Source organism: Pinus tabuliformis, chromosome 2_1 (genome assembly GCF_031772625.1).
Source record: "Pinus tabuliformis cultivar Carrire ecotype Pingquan chromosome 2_1, CPIR1, whole genome shotgun sequence".
Taxonomy (NCBI): domain Eukaryota; kingdom Viridiplantae; phylum Streptophyta; class Pinopsida; order Pinales; family Pinaceae; genus Pinus; species Pinus tabuliformis.
Genome location: NC_142299.1, coordinates 782,166,691 through 782,192,316, shown reverse-complemented (window position 1 = coordinate 782,192,316; position 25,626 = coordinate 782,166,691). Strand labels below are relative to the sequence as shown.

General features: G+C 40.2%; 1 protein-coding gene across 1 annotated transcript in view; it reads left to right on the top strand.

Moving 5' to 3' along the window:
- The first annotated feature begins 949 nt into the window (after positions 1-949).
- Positions 950-25,626, top strand: part of LOC149202899 (uncharacterized) — a 50,852-nt gene continuing 26,175 nt past the window's right edge. The window contains exon 1 of the mRNA XM_089403291.1: positions 950-1,438. Within this exon, the coding sequence (XP_089259417.1) occupies positions 1,156-1,438 (283 nt within the window). The 5' untranslated portion in view covers positions 950-1,155. The remainder of the gene's footprint in view (positions 1,439-25,626) is intronic.

Sequence of the window (25,626 nt, the reverse complement as noted above, 5' to 3'; positions counted from 1 at the left end):
AAAAAGATAAATATTTACATCATGGATAAAAATAGAGTACATGCATCAAGTTGATGAGTCATATTTCTATCAACTCCAAGTTCGATTAATATGGCAATCTAGACATTGGTTTAGTCAAAAGGAAAGATAGAAACAAACATCCTAGAACAATTCGAAGCATCTTATTATAAGCATATAACTACTATAATTTCTAGATATGAAGTAAAGGAAAGGAAAATATTCCCTAACCTGGCTAGAAGGCCTATGGTTGTTGAGTTTATTTCATTATTCCATACTCCTCAATAGAAATGGCAGGTATAGTACTAATTATGAGTGGGTCTAGGAACTAGTCCTTTTATTCCAAGATTTTGGGATTGGCATGATTTCCAACCACTAGTTGTGTGTGGCTCACCTTTTGGTTTTTCTTTAAAGCTAATTCTAGTTTGAAGCTAATAATATATACACACTAACACATTAACTCAAATTTTCCTTTAAATATTTGCACTGCATGCAAAGTATCATCATGGAGAGCTTGGACTCTCTCTATTGCCTAAGCTACAATGGTCTTAACTATCCAAAAGGTCACTACAATCTATAATTATAAACAATTATATATATTAACAAATTAAAACACACACATATAGATATATGTATTTTAATATAAGCAATATTAGTTAATCATATTTCTTAAATTTTGGTGATGGTATTCAACAATATAATATTTTAGTAGTTGTTTTTATTTTTGTGATGAAATCTTCGTCTTTATTATTTTTTGTTTTATTAAACTATATTTAAGCTATGGTGTAGGTACTAGCTACTATGTAACCCTTGTGTTTTTTTTTTTTTTTCTTCCGAAGGTGGCAAAACCTATGTAACCCTTGTTAAGGACACTAATGGCCTCTTTATGTTATTTTATTTTTTGGTTTGGGAAATTTTAATATTTTTAAAAGACTAATTTTAAAAAGTTTTAGCTATGCCTAAAAAAACGTTACTTCATGGACAGGGTTAACGACGAGGAGGGTTTTGCTTGCAAGTTCATAATTTTTTAGACAGTGCGAGCTCGTTCCAATCTGAGAAGAGGAGTACGATGCGCAAGTATGACTAGTCCTTGAATATTTCTGTGAATATTTTGTTTCATTTCTTCTATCTTTGAAGGCTTTCAGCAATTTTCGAGCAATGATGGCTTCCCGAACAGTAAAGAAGCATGCAGGAACATTAACTCTCAAAAAGGCCCCGAACAAGACCCTTAAGAAGGCCAGGCTGCTGAAGCCCGAACCTGAAATTGTTGAAGGTGTTGAGAAACTTAGAAAACCAGCTCCTGTAGAGGATGTCAGAGTTGTTGAGGTTCCAGTGAAGAAAGGGAAAAGCAAAAAAACTGGGAAGTTAAAAAAGCGTTCAGCCAAAAACGGTGTTGCTACCGAGGAGCCAGAACGTCTAAGTAAATCTGGGCCCATCAAAGGTAGAGTTTGAGTGTCTATCTTTTAAATGGCTCAAGGTGTTTGGTAGTGTTTAAATTTGTGCGTTTTTGTTTGGATTTATGTTATTTATGGTTTAACCATTTTTGTGGCCGTTAAATTGCCGCTTGCTCTTCAGAAGGGTAGGGTGGTTGTACATTCGTTAATAAAATTTGCCACTACATGCTATTCTATCTGAAAATTTGCGTGTTCTTTATTTGATCTGCGATAACCATAGGTCTACTGTTCTCGCTTTTTTATTGTGTCTTTTTTGTTTAATTAGTCTATTGTGTATGAGATTTTACATTATTAAATTTCACCAAGGTCAATACAAGCAAGTTGTTTAAACAAGGCTGAATAATAAATCTCATGAAAAGTCCCAATTTCAAGCCTTTTAATGCTTCCCTCAACATCTTCATAAACTTCCAGTGGAATGATAATGCTCAAGTAATATTAAATTATCACCTCTCTTTTTTGTTTGTAATAGCTTTACGAGGTTGCTTTAATGGTAGCTATTTTATTTTACTGGAAGTGATCCTTCCAACTAGTTAAATGCCACTGTATTTTTCAAGAGTGCTTCTTTCAAAATACAGGTTAATACTGTGTTTATCATATTGGATCCAGTTAAAGGTTGCTTAAAGCGGCTGCCTCTAATATATATGAGATCACTTGCTTTGTTAATGTAGGGGTTTTATCTCGAGTATTTTTGCTTAGGTTGTATCAGTCATATTGGATCAAGTTGAACGTTGCCTAAAGCGTTTGGTGGTTAAATTTGTGATATCATTTTCTTGGATAACGTATGAGGCTGCACATGGGGGATTGAAGTTGCCACAAACGAGGCAGAAGCCTCTGCCTTGTATCGAGGTCTAAGGAGATCAAAAAACAAAGGGATAGACAATCTCATAGTAGTAAGAAATTCTTCAATCATTGATTTTTTTAATAATTAAATTTGACAGTTCGACTGCAAAATCATTTTAAAACAAAGTTATCCTTTTCAATCTCCTTGAAATGTACTAAGAACCATGTAATGCCAAACAATTCAAGTAGATGTAAATTGTCTCGTTGAAATGTACTAGGACATAAAATCAAGTGAATACGTTTCCTCTCATTGTCAATTTTCTATCTCAAATGCACTAAGGGCTACATAACCAATATGATGTTTCATATTTTATTTTAAAATAATTTATATTTATATACTTGACAAGTTAATTTTGTTGAAAATAGTAGTGAGAAATTGATTCCTTGACTTGTGTCTTAATTCAAGGAGTCAAACTCGAGTTCCGTCTTGTGCATGTTCGAGTTCCTAAAATTTAGGAGAGTCGCTAAAAATTAGGATGAGTTGGGTTGCAGTTAACTGATGTGTTGAAATTGAAGGTCGAGTTCTTGATTTTCTGGTGTGAGTTGATTGAGGAAAAACACAAGTGATTGATTTTCATGTGATTGACTTGAAATAGGACGAATTGCATGAGCAGTTAACTCATTCTAACTCAATCAATCACAAAATCATTCCTTAATTAGGAAATTCACAAATTTTAGCCATCCAAATTGCTATAAAGAAGAAACGAAGGCACAATTATATTCATTCTTGTATGCACCAGTTTTGTGTGTAAGCTTATAAGTGAGTGTGACAAGAAGACGGCTTGTGAAAGTTGGTAGAAGGCAGTTTTCCCTTGGGTCATGCAATAGAATGTAGGAGTTGAAGGATCAAATCTTGTGCAAGGAATTAGGGACTTGGTTGCTTGGGTTTGCGCTAGGAATTCAGAGCAGAGGAGGAGCAAGGGAAGAGGGCAGCGTAATCAACATTCTTGCAAAGGGATTCATGCTTAGGATATGCAGGGAGAAGGGTGTATTCTCCAAGTGAAATAGTTGTATTTGTAAGGGATCAATTACTCAGTTTCTATCAATAAACAACCAGAAGGTTTTCCCAGTTGGGTTCCCTATAAAAATTGTGTCTGAATTTGTGTGAATTGTATTTATTTCTGTTCCTATTCCATTGCGAATTCAAAGTAAATAAATTCTGTGTTTTAGTGAAAAGAAATTACTTATGATTGTTGAATATTAAAGGAGATTATCTTCTCAAATAGTTATTATTCTTAAAATAGGTTTAGTATATGGCATACCTAGATTTCAATTATAGCAAGCTCTACTTCCTTGTCCATCCTTACACCGACATTCATGCCTTTGACCATGCATCCATTTTATGCATTATAAAAGGTACTCAAAATTACCTTTTGGTATGAATTTCTCAAAATAGGGTTAATACACAACATAATTAGATTTCAGTTATAGCAAGCTCTACTTCCTTGTCCACCCTTACGACAACACTCATGTCATTGACTATGAATCCATTCCATGCATTAGAAAAGGTATGCATACCTTTACATGCGCATATAAATACTCATATGCATTTCCTCATACATGCATTTTCATTTATATTTAAGCTAGTTTCTTTTGTAGGATTGTACCTCCATACTTATCCATTCAATAATCTTCAAGATACATTTCCATTTTATGGCTCTCCTTGTCAGGGAGTCCTCTCTTGCACACTTTCTCCATGAGTTCCATGTGAAACATGATCTCCTATTTAGGAAACCAAACTTTGTTAACAATACTTTAAACATAACTAGAAAATATCGACCTTTACTCTTCAACTTAACTCCTATCCACCTTCATCTTCATGCTCTCAAGCTAGTACACATACTTATCTATTCCCTTCTAGAAACATTAATTTATTATTGATTTAAAGGAACCCTCTAACATGGGAGAGTTCTTATTCTGCTATAAATAAAATCCCTTCTAGGTTTTATATTCACATCCATTACATATGCTTTACACTAGTAGAGCCATTTGAACCCAACAGATCTTGTTATGTATGTTCAAGGACACCCGTATCACTAAAGGTGAATACTCAACAAGAAAAAATTGAAAGATATCATAGAAAAATATTTCAAGGCTAAATTGGGTGTCAATTCACCATTGATCATGCATGGTTCTACACTTCTGTTTGAGTCTGGTGATGACATTGAGGAAGATGTTGCTGCACATTATGAACAAAACTTAGAGAAGACGTTAGCAGAATATCCATTTCCAATCACAAATGGTGTTATTCTTACAGTAGAGGACTACCATCAAGATTTATTGTGCAGTATTACTATTAACCACAGAGATGAATTTCATGAGGATTCAGGCGACATTGTACTGTATGGAGGGGTTCCCACGGTGGCAAGTGGAAGTGATTATCATGCTGATGAAAGTGGAGAAAAACTACTAATCGCAACTACAGAAGCTGGCGATGGTTCTGATGATCAAGTGGGTGCCTCAAAGAGCATGCCCCAATGGATTAAAGATGTTTAAAGACCAAAGTAAGGTTCCTCAACTAACCAAATCCCAACTAATGCATGAGAGGCATCAAAATTAGCAAGGGAGGAACGCCAAAGATGAAAGGGGACCCTACCATGGCCCTAGAAATCAAATGGGAAACCACAATTGCACATCTAGTCCATAATAAGGGATTCAAAATGGGGTACCTCAGTACACTATGAGCCATCGTTAGGATGAAGAGGAGGTCCTGAGTGTCATGCTAGGTTAGGTCGTGTATGGTCAAATGAACCATGATATCTGATGGGATGTGTGTGGTCGTAGTGTAGAAACCATACATCACAGTTTTATCTTGTGTCGAAGTGTTGATTGTCGTTTGTTCTTTTTTACTTCCTTAATCTTTCCTTTTCCCTTTTTCTCATTAGGACAATCCATCCACAGTTTTCTAATTCTTTCATCTGGGGCTATTATACTACTGTGTTATTCTTCTATAAAAGAGAGAATTCCAGGGTTCTATCTTCCTACTCTCCCTTGGTTGGATTTTTCTTATAAGTACAATCTGACTCTTATGTCTTTGTGACTTCCTTTGATGCTATTCACCTCCATTTTGTGTTCTTTTCCTTTTCACAACTTTCACCTTTTCTTCTTGTCAGATTAAAGTCTTAATCTTCGTTTTTATATCATTCTATCTGAATTCCACATTTATTTTCCATCCAAGAAAACCTTATATTCAATATTTGAAGTTTGAAATCAGAATATACGTCATACTGCCTTAGAAGGCTCAAAAGCAGATTTACTGTTTTTTTGACAAAAATAGCAATGTCTATTACTATCCTATTACGACTTTTATACAGTCTTCCAAGACCTTCTTAGGAACAGCCTTTTATTTACATATTCAAAAAATTTCATTCGAATTTGCAACTTCAAACTATAAAAGATTATTTTGTTACAGCTTTTGAATTAATGAAGTGGTCTTTTTGAGGATAAAATTTTGGTCCCTTTTCTGAACTCTTGCTCAGTTGAGGTCCTGTCCCCCGGTAATGATATAGCTCCTTAAATCATTGGTCATCTCTTGTACTGAATTCTCTATATATCTGTAAATTGTTTTTCCTTCAAAATTACTTTTACCTTCAGAGCTTTGTTTATCTATTCTGCATTTATTGTTAGCCCAATCCATCAATATCCTGGAGTCTCCAGATGGCTGCAGTTGCTTCAATTTTTTCCCACTGCTGTTTCCAAAAGGATACACAATGCATAAAGGTCAACTTGATTTCTGGTACATTGTCGAGCAGCATCTTTCGGAAGCACATAATGAGAAGACTCAAAAAAGAGAAGAGTCCCTGCTCCAACATACCTGGGACTTGACAAACCCCTGTGAAGAGGATGGAGGTAACTCTGATTTTATGGGTTACCGGAGCTGCAGTCATATAAAGACCTTGAAATGTCACATTGTTTCTTGCAAGCTAAATCCCCAGATAACATAACAGGGCAGTGCCCTGAAAACTCCCTCTGATTTATCCATAATCAATGAGAAAAAAACACTCCACCAGAGTCGATTGATTGCACTAGTTTCTTCCATTTGAAATTTGCAGTGCTTCATTCCAGACAGATCTTGAAAATGTGCATGTCACAGATAAATGATTCACAGGTTCCTCATCACATTTGCAGAACATGCATCTATTTGGTCCATGCTCATTCCTCTTTTGTTCATTGTCCGATGTTAAGATTTTATTGGCCAAAGCTAATGAAATAAAAATTCTGGTTTTCAGTGGTCGATTGATTGCACTAGTTTCTTCCATTTGAAATTTGCAGTGCTTCATTCCAGACAGATCATGAAAATGTGCATATCACAGATAAATGATTCACAGGTTCCTCATCACATTTGCAGAACATGCATCTATCCGGTCCATGCTCATTCCTCTTTTGTTCATTGTCTGATGTTAAGATTTTATTGGCCAAAGCTAATGAAATAAAATTTCTGGTTTTCATTGGTCTCACCATCTTCCATGATGCCATCCATTGCCATACTCTTTATTCTCCTGAGATCCTTATTTGCTTTGTTGAGTAACCAAGCTTAGCTGTGTATTCCTGTGAGCCCTTATTCTTCGACCATTTGATTGAAACCTTCTGGTCTGGTAGATCAATGGCACCGTGTTTTAGCAAGCTAACATAACGAGTTCATTCCTTTTCTTTCTGACCTTGAAGATTCAAGGCAGCTGGATTTGCTACCCAACCATTTTGTCCATATGGATTTGCTACCTCCAAAGAGAAAACCCCCATTGAATGCAAGTCATTTATAAGGTCTTTTGACAACCTGTAATCAACCCGGAAACCAATCCAAGTTGCCCATCATAGTTTTAAAACCAGGCCGGTCAGACTCAGATTCGGCCTAGTAGACTGAGCTAGACCCCTGCACTGGCCGGCTCGGTCAAAAAACCGGTCTGGTGGCCTGTCCGTTACCGAACTCGGCCGAGTCTGTCTTAATCCGGCCATGCTGGTTGGCGGAAAAAAAGGGTGGCAACGCATACTTGAAACTGAGTTTTTTCTTGTTTTTTGTTTCCTAATGCCTCTACCCCTCTCCCAAACTTATAAAGGTGACCCAACCCCCTCACATTTCCTCATAGCTATCTCATTGCATATGTGTGACCATTTGTGAGGATTTTGTGAAGATTTAGTGTTGGTTTTTGGAGCAGCAGTGATACCTCCGGCTAAGACGCCACCAATTGCTGAACAAAAGGCTTGATACAGATCCCATTGTGTTGGAAGACATTAATCCATCCTCAAATTGGGTAGTGGAGACTCAACCAATAGAGTTTGACCCTGATGAGGATGTTGGTGTTGATTTTGATTTAGAGATGGATGCATTACAAACTGTTTAGTTAAATGCAGATCCACTAGTACCAGCCCCAAGTCCTCCAACTGCAGGCACTTCCTCTACTCAGCCACGACGTAGGCGCATAGCTCGTCTATCTCAGCGTGCAACTGCTGCTAGTGCTACTACTTCTACAGTTGCAGTTGGAGATCTTGATGAAGAGGAGGAGCCATGGGTTTCCCCGTCTAACTCCGATTCAGAGTCTGAGCCAAATGATCTTGCCTTGTCTAGTAGTAGTGACTAGTGATGTTTTGTTGTAGAGGCCATTTAGAGCCTCCTTGGTTATGTGTTTTTGTTCTGATCTCTATATATTACATGTATTGGACAGTGCACTGGGTGCCATTTTGATATAATAGATATATTCATGAGCATACTTTGATCATATGTTGTCTTCTCTCTATATTCTAATGCTTTGAGTTTGGAAACATGAATGAAAATTTTTAAAAATATGTTTTTCATAAAAAATAAATATTTAATGTACTTTTTACAACGACCGAGACATTGAAATTAACTAGGCCAAGTCGATACCAAGTCAGAGTCAACCCTCGGCCGGTTCCAAATCCAAGTCCGAGTTTTAAAACTATGGTTAAAATGAATGCCCTTACCAAGGCTTTCCATACAATAGAAGCTCACTGTGATTTTTTTTTCTTTCACTTCTGAACCATTCTTCCATGGACTGACCTTTCAAATACTTTTATCTTCATAACTTTTCGTTAGAGACCTTCATTATAGATTCTAACCTCCATAACCTTTTTATGGCCAGGGCTACATTGAAAATATTGATATTGTTTAAACCCCAACCTCCAACTTCCTTTAGATTTTCCATTCCTGTCCATTTGACCAAAGGAATTCCTTATTTTTTATTTTTCCTTTTTCCTTTTCCATAAGAAACCAAAACAATTTTTTCCCCGATTTTGTCTAAAATTCCTTTGGGAATATGTGCTACTGTCATCCATTATACAAGACTTCTTTCTAAAAGAGCCTTGACTAGAATTAATGTTCCATCTTGAGGCAACCGTATATTACATCGAACCAAATTTCTATTGGAAATACTGGAGGGTGGTGAATAAATATTTCCCTAATTTTTACACAGTTGGTTAGTTTCTCTTCTAAGCATTCAGAGTAGTAAAAGAAACATAAGACATCGTCATATCATAAGATCAATACACAAAAATTTTGTCTCAACCAAGTGCTTTGTTATGTATGATGTACATACAAATTTATGAGTTGAACTGGAAGGGGGTACAAGACTCCCCAAGGGTTTTACCAACAATGCTGGAAAGAAGCAAATGCTCCTTAAATGGGTTTGGACTCCCGTACCCGGGATAATGGCTCAACTACATTCCTCATCAAGCTGTAGCCTCTGCTGCTGCACTTCACTGCCACTGTTGTCCACTACTGCCACAACTGCTCCCACTACTGTCCACTACTGATACTACTGCACCTACTGTTCACTGCTTCTGTTGCTACTGTTATCCACTCTTGCTGCCACTCTTCTTGCTCTTCACTGTTGCCACCTAAGTTGCACGAAGCGCCGAAACGTTTCAGAGTTTCCGAAACGGGTACGTTTAGAAAAGTCACCTCCCAAAAATGGAAACGTTGGTCGAAACATCGGCTAAAACGTCATATATGTTTATATATATATATAAATAAATTTATAAATAAGTGAATAACACATTATCTTGCAAGAAAAAAGGGAATAAGACCCACATATGACAATTTAGAAGGAAAACCAAGTTTATATTAACTCTCATAAATGATTACACGATGGTCGAGTTTCGATCAAATTTCGACTGAGTTTTGGATTTTTGGGTATGGGTACATCCCGAAACGCGTGGTTCTTAGAAGTTTCGTGCAACATAGGTTGCCACCCTTGCTTCACATGCTGCCACAACTGACACTCTTCAACTCAACACTTGCTGCTTTTGGACTTAGTTACTCATCCTCAACACTCAGATCATGGTCATTGTCACACAAGGTTTCTTGCCACGTAAAACGTTCTCTGTTATCAAGGTCACTGCTTACTATCATGCATCATACTGTCATGAGTCATTGTCTCAAGCAATCCAAATCCTAGCTGCTTAGTGAATCACAAAGATTCTGCGCAACATTCAACAACATATTACAAACTCTTGCACAAGATAACATAGGAATGACTAGGTCATACATCAAGACTTATATCAAGGTCCATCAACTTCTGCAATAACCTTTACAATCAACCTAAATGATGAATACACTACTATAATCAAAACTATACTGCTGTAACAATTATGACCAAGACTTTTCTATATCCGTTCTTTGCCAGGTTTCCTGTTATATTACAACACTGTCATCTAAGTTACTGTTATAGGGTATGAGCCATAGAGTGTCACTGACATATATAAATCACTGTCGTATGCATCAGACTGTTATACAAGATTGCTGCTAGGTCACAGGTCACTGTCATTATCATCCATAGAGGGCTCTTACCATATATATGTACTGCCATATCAATGTCGTTGCCATATACAGGTTAAGGTTATATGAACACAGTCATGCCTTACAGATATATAGGTCACAATCATGCAAGCTCACTTTCATAAGGATTATCACTGTCCATACTTCACTGTTAAATATCACAGTCAACAATTTTCGCTACCACTTCCATTGTAAATTGAAAATTATAGCCAGTAAGGTCATTGTTCAAATGCATCATATATATGTCATATATCAGGGTTTCATTGAGAGAACTTCAAGCCTACAATCCACTGCAATTGCTAGCAACTTGAGATTTGTGCATACACAATAATAAATGACACTTTTGTGCAGCCTTATTCTTCAAATCACAACGGTTCTTCAAGTTACAAGACTTCATGCCACAATCTTCTTCAGAAATCTGTCATTCTTGCCTCATACTACTGTCATAGAACACTGCCACATCATTAGGTCATCAAAAGACTTCAATTTAGGTTGTGAGACCAACAGAGATGCGAGTTTTATTAGAGTAATCACTTTACTAGATCATCACACCCTTATTCATATCAGTCTGCTTCAGACTAGGACATAGATTGTTTTAGTGCAGGAGTGGACTTAAATATTGCTTTAAGGTGGAGACTGACTGTTCCAGAAAAGGGCTGTCTCATCATCAATTACCGCATGGTGCTATGAACCAGCTTGATAATCAATTTTCCTTCAAGGTCGCAATTCCTCCATGGTCTAAGTGTCAAGAGCGAAATCAAATCAAGAGATGGCCGTAGGAATAAATGTATGCTGCACTTCCAGATCGAGGCCAAAACAATCACACAACTTCAGTCTTGTTCCTCACGTCTTGTTTCAGTATTTAGGCATTGAGAAGTGTATCTTGCAAAGGTTCGAACTAGCCCATAAATGTGTCACAAGGGTGTGTGCTGCAGAGATACAAGTTATGTGGCAATTGTTTTGCTTGAGAATTGCCTACACATTAGTGATTTACCTTGCAACAACCACAGGAAGTCATCAAGAAGCTACAGGAGTTTCGTCTAAACCATTTGAATTCCACAAGAGATCACCGGGAATAGATGCTACAAGATTATGTTCAATCCCATGAGTTTAATCCACAAAGATACAGTCCAAAAGAAATCTGAGATTTGCAAAGTCACATCAACAAATCAAAAATTGCCAAAGACCAAACCATACTTCGACCTCTGTACTAGATCGACTCCAGGCTGTAGAGGATAAATTAATTAGACAAGCAGGCCGCAAGGTAATACAGTCAATGAGGTTAGTGTCATGGAACTGCTCTGGCTTGAGTACTCCACACACTGCACCAGAGATATATTTCCAAATATATAAGGCCATAGGCCTGTGCAATTGATGGAAATTCTGAACCCTAGAGGTCCGAGAAATTCAGAGAACACCTTGTTTCGCAATGCTCAAACCAAAAGCCATAAATTGTTATGTAAGCTTCAACAGGGGAACTCTCTACTAGATTGTTAAGAGTATAATACTTCAGGAGCTGTCCACGGGTTAAGTATTGTCTAGTTAACAGGGCCGCATATCAAAATGAGAGAGTCAGCATGAATTCCACTTGTAAGAATGAATTTAACCTTAGCGAAACCCAAAAACCCAATTGGAGTAGCCCTTAATCAATGAAGGAAAGAACATTAAGCCGTTCTGCATCCTCGACCTGCTTAGATCTGTTAAAAAATAGCGAAACAACCACATACAAGAATGAATACAAACCTTTCAAATGAGTACAATTAGCATCATCATGTGTCATATCCCACACAAAGCTTTCAAATGAGTACAATTGATATGGGGAGTGGTCGCTAAGTTGTTGCCCCTCCCCATGCCTCCAAATCAATCTAAACTCATACGACGGATCCTCCCTTGACAAGAAAATAATATTACATGACCTATCTGTTGCTTTCACACTCACCGCCATGATTGTCTACATATTACCTCTCTTCGTACCCATCTCAAGCTGTTATGTGGGACGATTAATTAAAAGGGTTTGAAGCACCATTGCATGGGGCTTGATTTGATTCAACTCCATGTTGTGTATTATTTTATTGAACAAATGGAACCCATGGTGAGGAGGTCTTTACCTTTTTAATTCCATGAAGAAAATGTCAAGGGAGAGGGCACCATGAGGCTTGCCCATTGAACCTCAATTCCCCCAAATTCAAATTCACTCCTTCATTTGCCATTGCATTTGCTACTTGGTTGTTTGCCCTGAGCACATGATATGCCTAAATGGAAGGGAATCAACTACTATATGCTCTCGACCTCCTTAGATATGTTCAAAAATAGTGAAACAACCACATACAAGAATGAAATCTTGAGATCATCGAATGTTAAAGAGTTGCACCATAGAGCTGCAAAGATAAATTGAAAATCCCAACGAAACCCTCAAAACAAATTAAATAAAAATCCCTTTGTATAACTCGACATCATTGTGATCTCAGGCCGCACAAAGAAATCAGAATTCTTTTTGCATCCAAGCCTTCCATGACTGCTCCATGGTCCGCAATTCAGAGCTCAATGATGTATCGAATAACCTTGATGATTATTGGAGGGTAAGCATACTTGATTTTTATAGGAACCAAATGCTCTTTTTGAATAGGAAAGCTGACTTAGGTTTTGGAGGTAATTCATTTTTTTTTGGTGAAGCAAAAATATTTTAAATTAAAATTTCCCTCTTATTTTTGGACCGTGATGAATTAGCATGACTTATTTTTCTTTAGGCTTTTCCTTCAAAGATTTATAATAAATAAAACTTTCCTTCTTTATGTGCCAAAACAATATGATGTTGCCACATCATCATAACTTGGATGCCACATCACTCATGCTTTGGGGTTTTTGACCATGAGATGGAACTTGTTCTTTGACTGGGCATATCTCTCAAACTGTGAGGGTCCATGAGATGCTCCACATATCAAATCAACATGACGAGTAGAATCCACTAGCGAGGGTTTCAAAGCCACCCAATGATATGCATCATCAAAATCTCTAACAAGTGCAGGGTATGGTCATTGCCTAAGGAAACCAAAACCTAAAGCTAGGATTAGCTAGGGTTTCATCACTGCATGCTTTCATCCATGACAACCAGCATACCGAGGACATCAATGACAACATCCTGCATCCGTTGTATCCGCTATGCCATCCTGTACCCTCTCTGGCATCAATGACAACATACTCAAGAATTTGTAGCTTCTATTTTGTTATACAACCACTGCTAATCAACATACTTAGAAAGCCTTACTCAAATATTTGGGCCTTACCAAATATTTCTAAGGCCCAAATATTTCATTCCTTGATATTCAACATAGTTTTTAGAAAACAAATTCACAACCTGCATATCTTACCTTTTCCTCTATCTCATTGAAAAGCATCATTGGCATCCATCCTGTAGCTTTACAATATACGTCCATAATCTTTTCTATGCTTTTCAATTCCATGCTAGAAACTTTCCCAAATATTCTGATATCATCTACGAAGAACAAGTGGGATATAACTACAACTTTTGAGATATCTTTTCTTTCATTTCCCTTTTTTCCCTTACATTTTTTATTAACATACTTAAATCTTTCTGCTCCCTAATATAACTAGGGAGGAAGAAAGAGGACACCCTTGACGAAGGTCTCTTGATGCATTAGAAAAACCTGAAAGGAGAACTATCTATGAACACAACAAAGGATGTTGATTTCAAACATCCCATGATCCACTTAAGAGTCTTCTAATTCATACTTATTTGTAGAAGTAACAACTTGAGATATAGCCAATTCACTTTATAATAGGCTTTAGCCAGATCAATTTTCATCAAAACTGCTGGAATTTTCCAAATCTTGATTGTATGCAATCCTTCTGGTGCTATTCCAATGGCATCATGAATTTATGTACTGTAAAGAAAGCCAAATTGTTCATCTGAAATAACACCAGACAGATACACTTAAGCCTGTTAGCAATGATTTTGTAATGTCCCTGAGGGATTAATTAGCCCGAGGGATGAAGTAGCCTATCGATCCCTGTAGGCTATAGTCCTTGATAAAGGGGAAAACCCCAAAATACCCAATGTTGGGCAAGATTTGGGGTAACCGGGGCAAAAGAGCCGAAAGTGGGGGCTTGGTGTGAACATCACTCAACTAATTAAAGAGAAAGTGAAAGAATATTGAATGAATTAATTAGGAATGAGCAAACAGCTCAATGATAATACAGAGATATTTACAATAATAGAAACATCAGGTTTCTATGTAGAATATGGAAACAATCAGTTTCATCTTAAGAAACTGCTAAAAGAATAAAAATAGCAACAGCTAAAAGAATGAGCATTAAATACTAAATAGAAATATTCTAATACCCTCCCTTAATGCTCAATCTATTTACAACACCAATAGACCCTCAGAATTTTACAAATTTATCAGGACCAAGAGGCTTGGTGAAAATGTCGGCGGGCTGCTCTGTTGTGGGAACATATTGCAACTGAACTGAGCCGTCTTCAACCAGCTGGCGAATGTAGTGGCAATGAGTTTCCACATGCTTTGTTCGTTCATGAAAGACTGGATTCTTGGCAAGTTTGAGCACTCCCTGATTATCACAGAACAAAGGAGTAGGCCCTGTCTGGAAAACATGCATATCTGCAAGCATACGTCGAAGCCAAACTGCCTCACAGGATGCCTTAACTGCTCCCCGATACTCAGCTTCTGTTGAGGAGAGAGCCACTGCCTGTTGCTTCTTACTAGTCCAAGTAACAGCACCAGATCCTAGACTAAACACATACCCAGCTGTAGATTTACGGTCATCAACCGAACCGGCCCAGTCAGAGTCAGTGTAGCCACTGAGAATAGGATTTGAACTGCGAGTATATAAGAGGCCATAATCAGAAGTACCATGCACATATCGTAGCACCCGCTTTGCTGCTATCCAATGATCAGCTTTAGGAGCTGACATGAAGCGGGAAATGTAGCTTACTGCAAAACTGATGTCAGGTCTGGTAGCAGTAAGATAGATGAGACTGCCCACTAATTGCCTGAATAAAGTTTCATCCACAAGGGGAGAGGGTGACTGTGCTGAAAGTTTGAGCCCTGGTTCCATAGGAGTCGTGGCCGGTTTGCAATCCTGCATTCTGAACCTTTCCACAAGATTTTTGGCATACTTGGACTGAGAGAGAAAGATCTGATTTTCAGTCTGCCAAACTTCAACCCCCAGGCAGTAATGAAGAAGTCCCAAGTCTGTCATCTCAAAAGTTCTGCATAGATCTTGTTTGATCCCATGAATCAAATGTGCAGAGCTGCCAGTAATGATAAGGTCATCCACATAGACAACCACAAACAAGATATCACCACCAGTATGCTTGATATACAGGTTTGCATCAGATGGACTCCGCTGAAAACCCTGATCTGTCAGGTACTGATCAATTTTCATGTACCAAGCCCGAGGAGCTTGTTTCAATCCATAGATTGCTTTAGCTAACCGACACACTTTCTGTTCTTGACCAGCAACCTTGAATCCTGGAGGCTGCGTCATGTAGACTTCTTCTTGGAGATCACCATTTAGGAAAGCACTCTTTACATCCATCTGATGAACTTTCCAATTGAACTGAGCTGCTAGAGCAAGGACAAGCCTTATGGTACTCATCTTGGCTGTAGGAGCAAAAGTCTCCTCATAGTCGATGCCTTCCTTCTGTGAGAACCCTCGAGCCACAAGACGAGCTTTATACTTGTCTATGGTTCCATCAGCTTTGTATTTCACTTTATACACCCATTTGCAGCCTATGGGCTTTTTTTCGGCAGGAAGATCAGAAAGTGTCCAGGTGTGATTCTTCTGAAGACTCTGGAATTCGGCTTCCATAGCCTGTTCCCACTCAGATGTACCCTTAGCCTCTGAATAGGTTTGAGGCTCAAAAATACTGTGTAAGTTAGCCATAAGAGCGAAATTGACTGTAGACTGTTGTCTGTTCTTATGTCTAGAAGTTCTACCTTCAAGGAGCTCATCATCCCGGAGATCACCAATGGTTTTAGCCCACCATTTAGGCCGAAGAGTAGAAGAACCAATATCAGGAGTAGAGGAACCAATATCAGGAGGAGGTGGAGAAGACTCAAGAGCAATAGGGGCAGCAAGGGGAGGGTTATTTTCTGGAGGAAGCTCAGATAGAGTATTATCAAATACTGATGCTACATCATCCCTCCCATCAGGTGGACCGACCGGAAGAAGAACACTGTGAGGCTGATCCTCAGAACGCTGCTCAGAAGAAGAAGACTGAAAGAATCCTCTGTCTTCATCAAATACTACATCTCGACTGAAGCTAAGACGACCAGTGGCTATATCTATCAGCCTATAGGCCTTGTGATGATCACTGTAACCTGTCATCATGAGTTTCTGGCTTTTGGAATCCAACTTAGAGCGCTTAGCAGATGGAATCCAAACATATGCAACTGAGCCAAATACTTTGAGGTGACTGATCTTAGGCTTACGACCAGACCAAACTTCTTCAGGAGTCTTCCCTTTAACAGCCTGAGTAGGTGATCGGTTAAGAAGGTAAACAACAGTAAATACTGCTTCAGCCCAGAATTTGTTTGGAACACTCCTGTGTTGTAACATGGAACGAGCCATTTCAACAACCGTGCGGTTGCGACGCTCGACAACACTGTTCTGCTGGGGAGTGTAAGGTGTGGTTAATTGTCGTTTGATGCCATGAATATCACAGAAGTTGGCAAAAGCTGAGGAACAAAATTCCCCCCCATTGTCGGTTCTAAGGGTCATGATATTACACCCAGATTCTTTTTCAACTAAGGTTTTAAACTTCTGAAAGGTACTAAGAGTATCAGATTTATTTTTTAAAAAATACACCCACATCTTTCTACTGAAGTCATCTACAATAAGTAAAAAATATTTGCAAGCAGTGATAGAAGCTGTATTCATAGGACCACAAATGTCAGCATGAAGTAACTGAAGTACCTTAGATGCGCGCCAAGATTCTCCACTTTTGAATGAAGACCGATGTTGCTTTCCCGCTTGACAGGCGCTGCATACCCCCAACTGCTGAGTCTGAATATCAGGTAATCCTGACACAAGTCCCTCCCGAGAGAGCTGAGAGAGATACTGCATATTTAGATGCCCATATCGCTGATGCCATAGAGTGCTGATGGGAGAGACACGTGCTGCTAGAGCTACTTCTGGAGAGTCACCGGTGTCAAGTAGCCTGTATAGACCATGGTCCTCTAGGCCAACAGCAACTGTTAGACTGGTCTCCCTGTCAATGATGGAGCACTTGTGTGCACTGAACACAACATCGAGCTGAGGAGAATTCCTCATAATCTGGCTGACAGATAGCAGATTAATCTCCATACCAGGAACATAGTATACATTCAGAAATATGAGCGTGCGTCCACCAGACTGAATTTGAACTGTACCCCTGCCAGCTACAGTGTACTTTTCACCTCCACCAAATACCACGGAATCACTGAAAGGTGAGAAGTCAATAAACCAGTCACGCCTGTGAGAGAAGTGGCGTGATGCACCAGAATCAATGTACCATGCAGAGGAAGGAACATGTTCTGAAGACCTTTTAGCCATAAAGGCGTAAAAGGCAGAATCTGTCTGCTCGGAATGTTCTGCAATATTTGCTGTCTGATGTGGCCCTCCCTGTTTCTTTTGTTCAGAAGCAATCCTCTGTCGGCAATCTTTCTTCATGTGACCGAACCTGTGACAGTAATTACACTGCACACTTTTCTTCCTAGCAGGATCAAAAGGCTGAGAAGAGCCTTTCTGCTGAAAGAACTGAGAGGACTGGTATTTTGCAGCAAATGCATTTTCCGAGGGCACTGATGACGCACCACTACCAAACTGCTGTTTCCACCGATCCTGCTGCAGAAGTTTGGTACATAAATCTGGAAACTTCAGATCAACATTTGTGGTTGTAATGTTGAGTGTTTCTATGAAGTGTTCATAAGATTTCGGTAGACTTTTCAGAGTAATATCTTCTTCCTCCATGGTCCGACCAATGGCTTCGAGCTGATCTCGAATGTCTTTAATTTTGTTGAGATGTTCCTGTAAAGACATATGTTCATCCATCATGATGGAGAACAACTGATTTTTGAGAAAAAATGCTCTGCTTTTGTCAGATGTCTCGTGCAGTTCTTTCAACTGTTGCCAGATTTCGGCAGCGGTCTTGCCAGAAGGAATCTGTGGTAACTGATCATCAGTGACAGAGAGCTTGAGAAGCATAACAGCCTCTCGATTTCGATCATCAAATTTATCTTGATCGGTACCAGCTGTACCGGGACGAGGCTCTTTGCCCAAAATGAGCTGATCAAGACGCCTGTATTCAAAAATGGTCAGCATTCTTTGTTTCCAAATGTTATAGTTGCTGCCATTAAAGCGTTGATTTCCTTCTAACATCAGATTGGTGAGCGTGGCCATTTTCCCAAAGACAATACAGAAGTCTGACACTAAAAAAAAATAGCTGCCTGCTTAAAATTCCTCTTTCAAGATGACTGTACCAAACCTTAACAAATTCTGTTTTGAAAGAAATAGTCTTGCACAAAAAACTCAGATCTGTATCTTCATAAAATTAAAGCTGATTTGAAGAGAGAGAGAAAAAAATACGTAGACTGAAGCTGTCCACGATTATATATACGCTGTTCTGGTCCCACCGCTTCAAAGGAAAATCACAATAAACTTTAATCAAAACACGTGAATCTGGAAAATGCCGTTAATTGAAAATACCGTCACTGGAAAATGCCGTCACTGGAAAATGCGTGATATTTTAATGCCGTCCCTATAATCTGTGGAGGATCTCGATCTGTTGAATACGTTAGCCAAAATACGTGAGCCAAAATACGTGAGGGAAAAAAAAACGGTTTAACTGTAGCTTCGGCTTTGGACGCAAACGCTTCGGCTTCGATTTCCGCTACCGCTTCAATAGATTGATACCACGGGGGGGCAGCCAATGGAATGATATATGTTTTATAACCCTGAATCGAAACCGCGGGGTTCTGAGATCGAAGCTGCCGTTGCAAGATATTCAATGTCTTTCAAAATTAGCAGAGAACGCCGTCCGAGTCCATCCGACTCTGCTTGGAGAGCACGCGTGATGCGATTCTCCGCCGAAAAGCCTGATCTATAGGTACGAGCTGCAGCGACGGTGTCTGAATGATATTACTGTAACTTGATATGATTCGGGCGTGCGATTCCTGTGTAGCGAAGACTGTGTGGGCGTCGGGCGTGTAGACTCAACCGACAAATAGACTGCTACCCCCGGATTCGAAATGTCGGATTTTAATTTCAAGACAATTTCACGATTCTGCCACAAAGTTAATTCCTCGTAAAATGACAATGCAGGAGAAGAATCCCTTTCTGTATCGAGATTGACGACTGTAAGCTTTTATCACAGTGAGCAAAGCCGAGGCTAAGACTCAGTGAAGGCTACCTGGCTTACAGAGGGCTCGACCTTAGAAATGAATGAAGGAACTCAAGAGATTAGGATACGAAGAGGATCGCTGATCAAGAAATCTACAGACCCTGAGAGCAGTTTCGAAATGAACTACTGAATTTTTCAAACTATGAAAAATTATTTCGAAAAACAATCCCTGTGCTCTGATACCATGAAAGAATATTGAATGAATTAATTAGGAATGAGCAAACAGCTCAATGATAATACAGAGATATTTACAATAATAGAAACATCAGGTTTCTATGTAGAATATGGAAACAATCAGTTTCATCTCAAGAAACTGCTAAAAGAATAAAAATAGCAACAGCTAAAAGAATGAGCATTAAATACTAAATAGAAATATTCTAATAGAAAGTTCCTTCATAGAAATCTATAAATACTTAAAAGCACTTGAGGCATTATTGGATTGGATCATTTTATCTCTGTTCTTCTTTGAGCTTGTGGCTTTGAGGGTTTAGGACCCTTTTTACTCTTGGACGCGCTCGGTGGAGGTGATCCCACCCGACCTAATCACTCTCTCTTTTATTTTTTCTATTGGATTCATTTTCTGGCACATGTTTTTTTTTTTTTTTTTTTTCTCTCTCTCCATTGGAAAAATCCGTAATTTTTCATTATATACATAGAAAAATTACATACTGTAGATGCTGTAGCATATGCTATAACTGAGTCACCACGGACTTGCCACAACATTTTGTACTACTATTTGTCCAGATACACCACGCAAGGCGATCTGTCATAATTATCATTGAAAATTTCCTTTCTTTTATGCCTGTATAAGTCTGTATAAAAGCCATGCAGGGCCTGTTCAGAATATGTAACTATATATATAAGCCTATATACATTACAAAAATTTGTTGTTTTTACAGTATTTTGCAAAATAACAGCAAAAAATCAGGGACTAATGTCCCTCTGATATCGCTGGTCTATGTATGGCCGATGAAAATAGCGGTATTCATCTGTCCCCCTTTGCTCATGTATCAACCACTCTCCTCTGGGTAATGCCGCGGCCTCCTTGGATAGTTGGTCAGCACTGCAATTATGCTCCTTGTAGATATGTTTGCAAGAGATATTGTTAAATTCAGCCTTGAACATATTTACTTCATTCAAAATGTTACTGAGTGTGTGTATGTGACATGCAGTAATGCCATTGAACCAGTCTATGATGATCTTTGAGTCCACAAAGATGTTTAAATTGATGCAATGATGCCCCAGAGAGAAATGAAGTAAACGACGGAGGGTAATGAGTTCCGCAAAGTTATTTGTTCCCTCTCCTAATCCCATCTTGACCTTGTAGAAATGTTGTTCATTAATGTATAAAGAGAAACCTCCCCCGCAGCCCCGCTGATTTGCAGCGCCATCAAAGAATGCCCAAGGGGTGCTTTTGTCAATGATTGGCGGGGCATGTGTTCTGCGTTCTCTGGGTGGCGGTGGGTCAGGCAGTTCATTATATGCAGAGATTATACCCGCCACAATGTGAGGCTAGTTTGCTGGTCTGTTTTCAAATATGTAGCGATTGCGGGCCAGCCAGGTGTACCAACTGACAATCAGAGGAAGGGATTGTAATTTTGATCCCTTATGACGAGAAGACCAGTCATCCCAGGTAGCTCCAAGGTTGATGCCTGCGCATTGCCTAGTAAATCGAATAGAGTGGGACAAATCTTTCCATAGAGAGTGTATGGTGTTGCAATGTAAGAAAAGGTGCTCGGTCGATTCAGATGCACATTTGCATAATATACACCAGGTTGGGCCGGAAAAGGATCTGTGAAGGAGGTGATCCCCCGTGGGTACTTTATCTCTGAGGATGCACTAGAAGAATAATCTGATGCGCGGCGGTGCAGTGAGTTTCCATATGTTTCTCCACCAGCTTGTAACCTGATCAGGTCTTTTGTGTTGGATCAAGGAAATATATCCGGACTTTGGAGAGTATCTGCCATTCTCCGCCTGGCTCCATATAAGTTCGTCTGGTCCTTCTTTAATCTTGATGTGAGATTCAGTAAGCGCTGATATGTAGTCCTTCCATTCTTGATGCCAGTGAGGGGGTAGACCTAGAAGTTGAGCAGATTTCCATGCTTGTGAGAAAATACCTGTGTTTGGTGGATCAACAATGTGTGAGATAACCCTGATCTCGTGAGAGTGGAGATACTGAATAAGGTCTCTAGAGAGCAGATATCTTCCTCCACCTCCAGTCCATGGGTCTATGCCAATCCGAGCTAGGGATCCGTCGTGAATTCTCCACACCAAATTGTCTCGAATGTGTGGGAGGGAGTGAAGCAATGCCTTCCACACCGATGAGATGCCTGTCATCGGCCACCAAGCAGACGAACCCAGTTCATGATGTTCTGTGGCGAGATGTATTTATGATATGTAATGTGGGTCCATAAGTTCTGTCCAGTCAGCAGGGTCCAACCCATTTTTGCAGCTAGGGCTTGCGTAAATAGAGGGAGATCTTTTAAACCCCATCCACCCCACTTCTTTGGCAGTGCAATCTTTTTCCAACTAATCCAGGCAAAAATTCTTTTGTCTTGATTCCCATTCCATAGATATCGATTGCACAGTTGTTGCAGACGAGATAGGATATTCCTGGGGATCCATGCTAGTGCCATGCAGAAATACTAGTGTAGCTTCCAGAACCGATTTGATGAGAACAAGTCTGCCCGCCCTGGATAAATATCTATGACTCTAGGTGGACAGTCTCTTCTCCAGCTTAGAGACTAGCCAAACCCAATCAGCAACCCTTTGACAGGTAGGTTTTAGCCAAAAGCCCAGATATTTTAGACCTCTATCCAAGGGGTGAATACTATAAGGAAAACGCTGATGGGCAAAATGGGATTCATGGACGGAAGTACGGGCAAAAGTGATGGTGGATTTAGTATGATTGGCAAGCATCCCAGTGGCGGACGAGAAAAGGAGCAGAATCTTGGAGAAAGTGTGGGAATCGCGGATGCTTCCATCCAGCAGGATAAGCACATCATCAACAAAAAGGAGATGAGTGAGAAAACAATCATCAGAAATCTTGAGGCCACAAAGGTCTCCTGCCCTTTTAGCCGATGCAATGAGTCGACTGAGCCCTTCCATGACAATAAGAAAGAGGAGAGGAGAGAGAGGGCATCCTTGTCTAAGCCCTCTTTCAGAATGAAAGAAGTGAGATGCCGAGCCGTTTATGAGGACACTGAAGGTGGGAGTGGTGATACAGGCCATGATCCAGGTGATGTAATTAAGTGGAAAACCCAAATGGATGAGCAACATCTTAATGTATAGCCAGCTGACCCTATCAAAGGCTTTTGACAGGTCAATTTTGAGAATGATGCCCTTCAATTGTCTGGTCCAAATAGAGTGGATTGCTTCCTGTGCCGATCCAATGGCTTCGTGAATCTGTCTAGAATCAAGGAAGGCAAATTGTTGGGGGGCAATATGCTGGGATAGTATAGGCCTGAGTCTGTTAGCAATGATCTTAGATATAATTTTGTAAAGGCAATTACATAAGGAAATAGGCTTATAATCATCAAAAGAGGATGGCGAATCGGACTTTGGGATGAGAACAATGAAGGTTGAGTTGATGGCATGGTATAGCAATCTTGTAGTTCTACTCTCCTCCACCACTTTCAATAGATCCTGCCCCAAGATCTCATAGAAAGCAAGATAGAATTCAATAGTTTAGCCATCCGGCCCAGGACTCTTATCCTTCTTGAACCATTTTAACGTACCTTCAAGTTCCCCAGAGGTGACCGGCGCATATAGCTCTTCAGCTTCTTCATCGTTGACAAATCTGGAAAATGACCAGCCACATTGATAATATCAGCAAGATTTGCTCCAGGAGGACCCTTGTATAGATTTCGGAAGTGATTTGTGCCCATGTGAGAGAGCATGTTGAAAGAGTCAGCAAATGCTCCCTCAGGTAAAGGAAGTTTCCATATGGTATTTGATACCTTTCTCCCCTTTGCATAATTTTGATAGAATCTGGTGTTATCATTGCCAGCTTTCAGCCATATGGCTCTGCTCCTTAGTCTCAAGGACTCCTCGCGCTCCTTTAGGATGTGAGCCTTCTGATTTTCCAATTCTATCAAGTGTGCTTTATCTGCTGCAGTGCTGAAACCCAGACTTCTTTCATCAAGTAAAGAGCTCAGCTCAGATTCAATTTGGGTCAGCTGAGAGTTCTCCCGAATTAACTTCTCTCTAGCCCAGTTTATAGAGAGATGTTTAAGCTTGGAAAGGTTATTACAAAAACCTTTCGCCAAAGATTCTGCTTGATTGATGGGGTTGGCAGACCAGAAGCCCGTAACTAAACTGATGTATGCAGGGTCCTGCAACCAGACATGGTTGAATTTAAACGGGGCTTTAGGCTTATGATGCGGTCCCAGAATTTCCAGATATATAGGAGAGTGATCCGATAAGCCCCCTGAGCCCACCCATGGTGAAGATGCTGTAAGAGTGGGTTCTTCATTAAAAATCGGTCAAGTCTGTGGGCCAGAGCTGCTTCTCCCACCCTTCTGTTTCTCCAAGTAGGAAGGGGTTTATGCATGGGGACATCTACAAAATTTGTTTGTTCCAATAGATTTGTCATGTACCCCGAGATAGCATCCACCTGCGCTGAAGACCCCCAAGATTCCCTGAAACCCAAGGAAAAGTTTAAGTCCCCTCCGATGATGATATGATCAGAAGCAAGGATCGAGAGGGTTAGAAAATGTTGCCAAAAATGTTCCCTCTGATGACAGGGCCCGTATACATTCACGATCCTCAGATTTTTCCCGAGCTCAGCTGAGAATATATCTATGCCCATGAAACCTGAGCCTCCCCAAGAGGCATCAACCCTGATGGAGCGAGGGTTGTAACCAATGGCCAGTCCCCCAGATCTCCCTACAGCATCCATAGCCACAAAAGACCATCTCGGGGCTAGAGATTGTAAGGCACAGGTGATGTGATCAGCCATGCCCAGAGTTTCTTGTAACAAAATAATGTCAATCAGTTCTACCTCAAAAAGTCTCTGTAGGGCTAGTTTCTTGGAGGCACTAGCCAAGCCTCTGCAATTAAAAGACAGACACTTCATGGGGGAACTCCTCTCGGGGTATTCACTGCTCTAAGAACCCCGTCAAGTGTGGATTGGCGGCCAGAGGCTACCTCTGCCCCAGCTCGCTTGATAGCTTTGGAGAGATCAGACTTCCTACCCCGGGTTGACAGAGGCACAGAGCCAGGGATGGTAAGTCCTAAACCAGATTGACTAACCAGGGTACCATTTGCAGGAGTTCTGGAGCGGAGGAAATACTGATGTGAAGATGAAAACCCAGAGGGTGATGGCGAGATGGAGGATGTGGAGGGTGATAGGATAGAGGGGGCAGTAGTGGCGATAAGGGGAGGGGTCGACATAATGCAATGTGCCATGGATGTATGGACTGACGATGCAACAACAGATGTGCTATAAACAATTGATAAGGAAGGAGAGATTAGAGAATTACCCGATACTTTCGCGGCCCCAGCGGCAGCCCGAGCCCTGGTCAGCGGCGGCGATGGTGGCCTGTGCCTCGCCTCCACCGACTTGTGCGTGGGAGAGATCGCCGAGGGGGCAGGTTCCATGGCAGGGGGACGAGTACCCGCTGGTGAGTTTACTCTGGAAGGCGCAAGTGTCGTCTTTGGGGAATCCTCTGATTTCCTGTTGAGCGGGCAATCTTTGAATAGGTGTCCCACCTTGTGGCAACGTCTGCAGCGAAAAGGAACCCCTTCATAATCCAGGATCTGTACCCTGATATACTTCCCCCACTGAAGCGTAATCTTCTCCTCCAGACCCTCGCGGGTGTCCAAGTGGACCAGAATGCGAGCTAGAGTTCTGTTTTTTGATTCAACAAAGGTGCGATCATGGTCCAAATATGTGCCTAGTGCATTTCCAATCCGGATAAAAACTTCCTTGCACCAGTAATGTAATGGGAGTCCTGGCAATTGAACCAAAAGGGGTCCTGCCCCGATTTGTTCTCGCTCAGGGTCAAACAACGGGCTCCACTGCTTGAGTAGAACTGGGGCCATCTCGATATGCTAGTACCTGGCAAGACCCATATCAAAGTGTAAAGAGAACCATCCCTTGGGCAGGACATGAACCTCTGGCA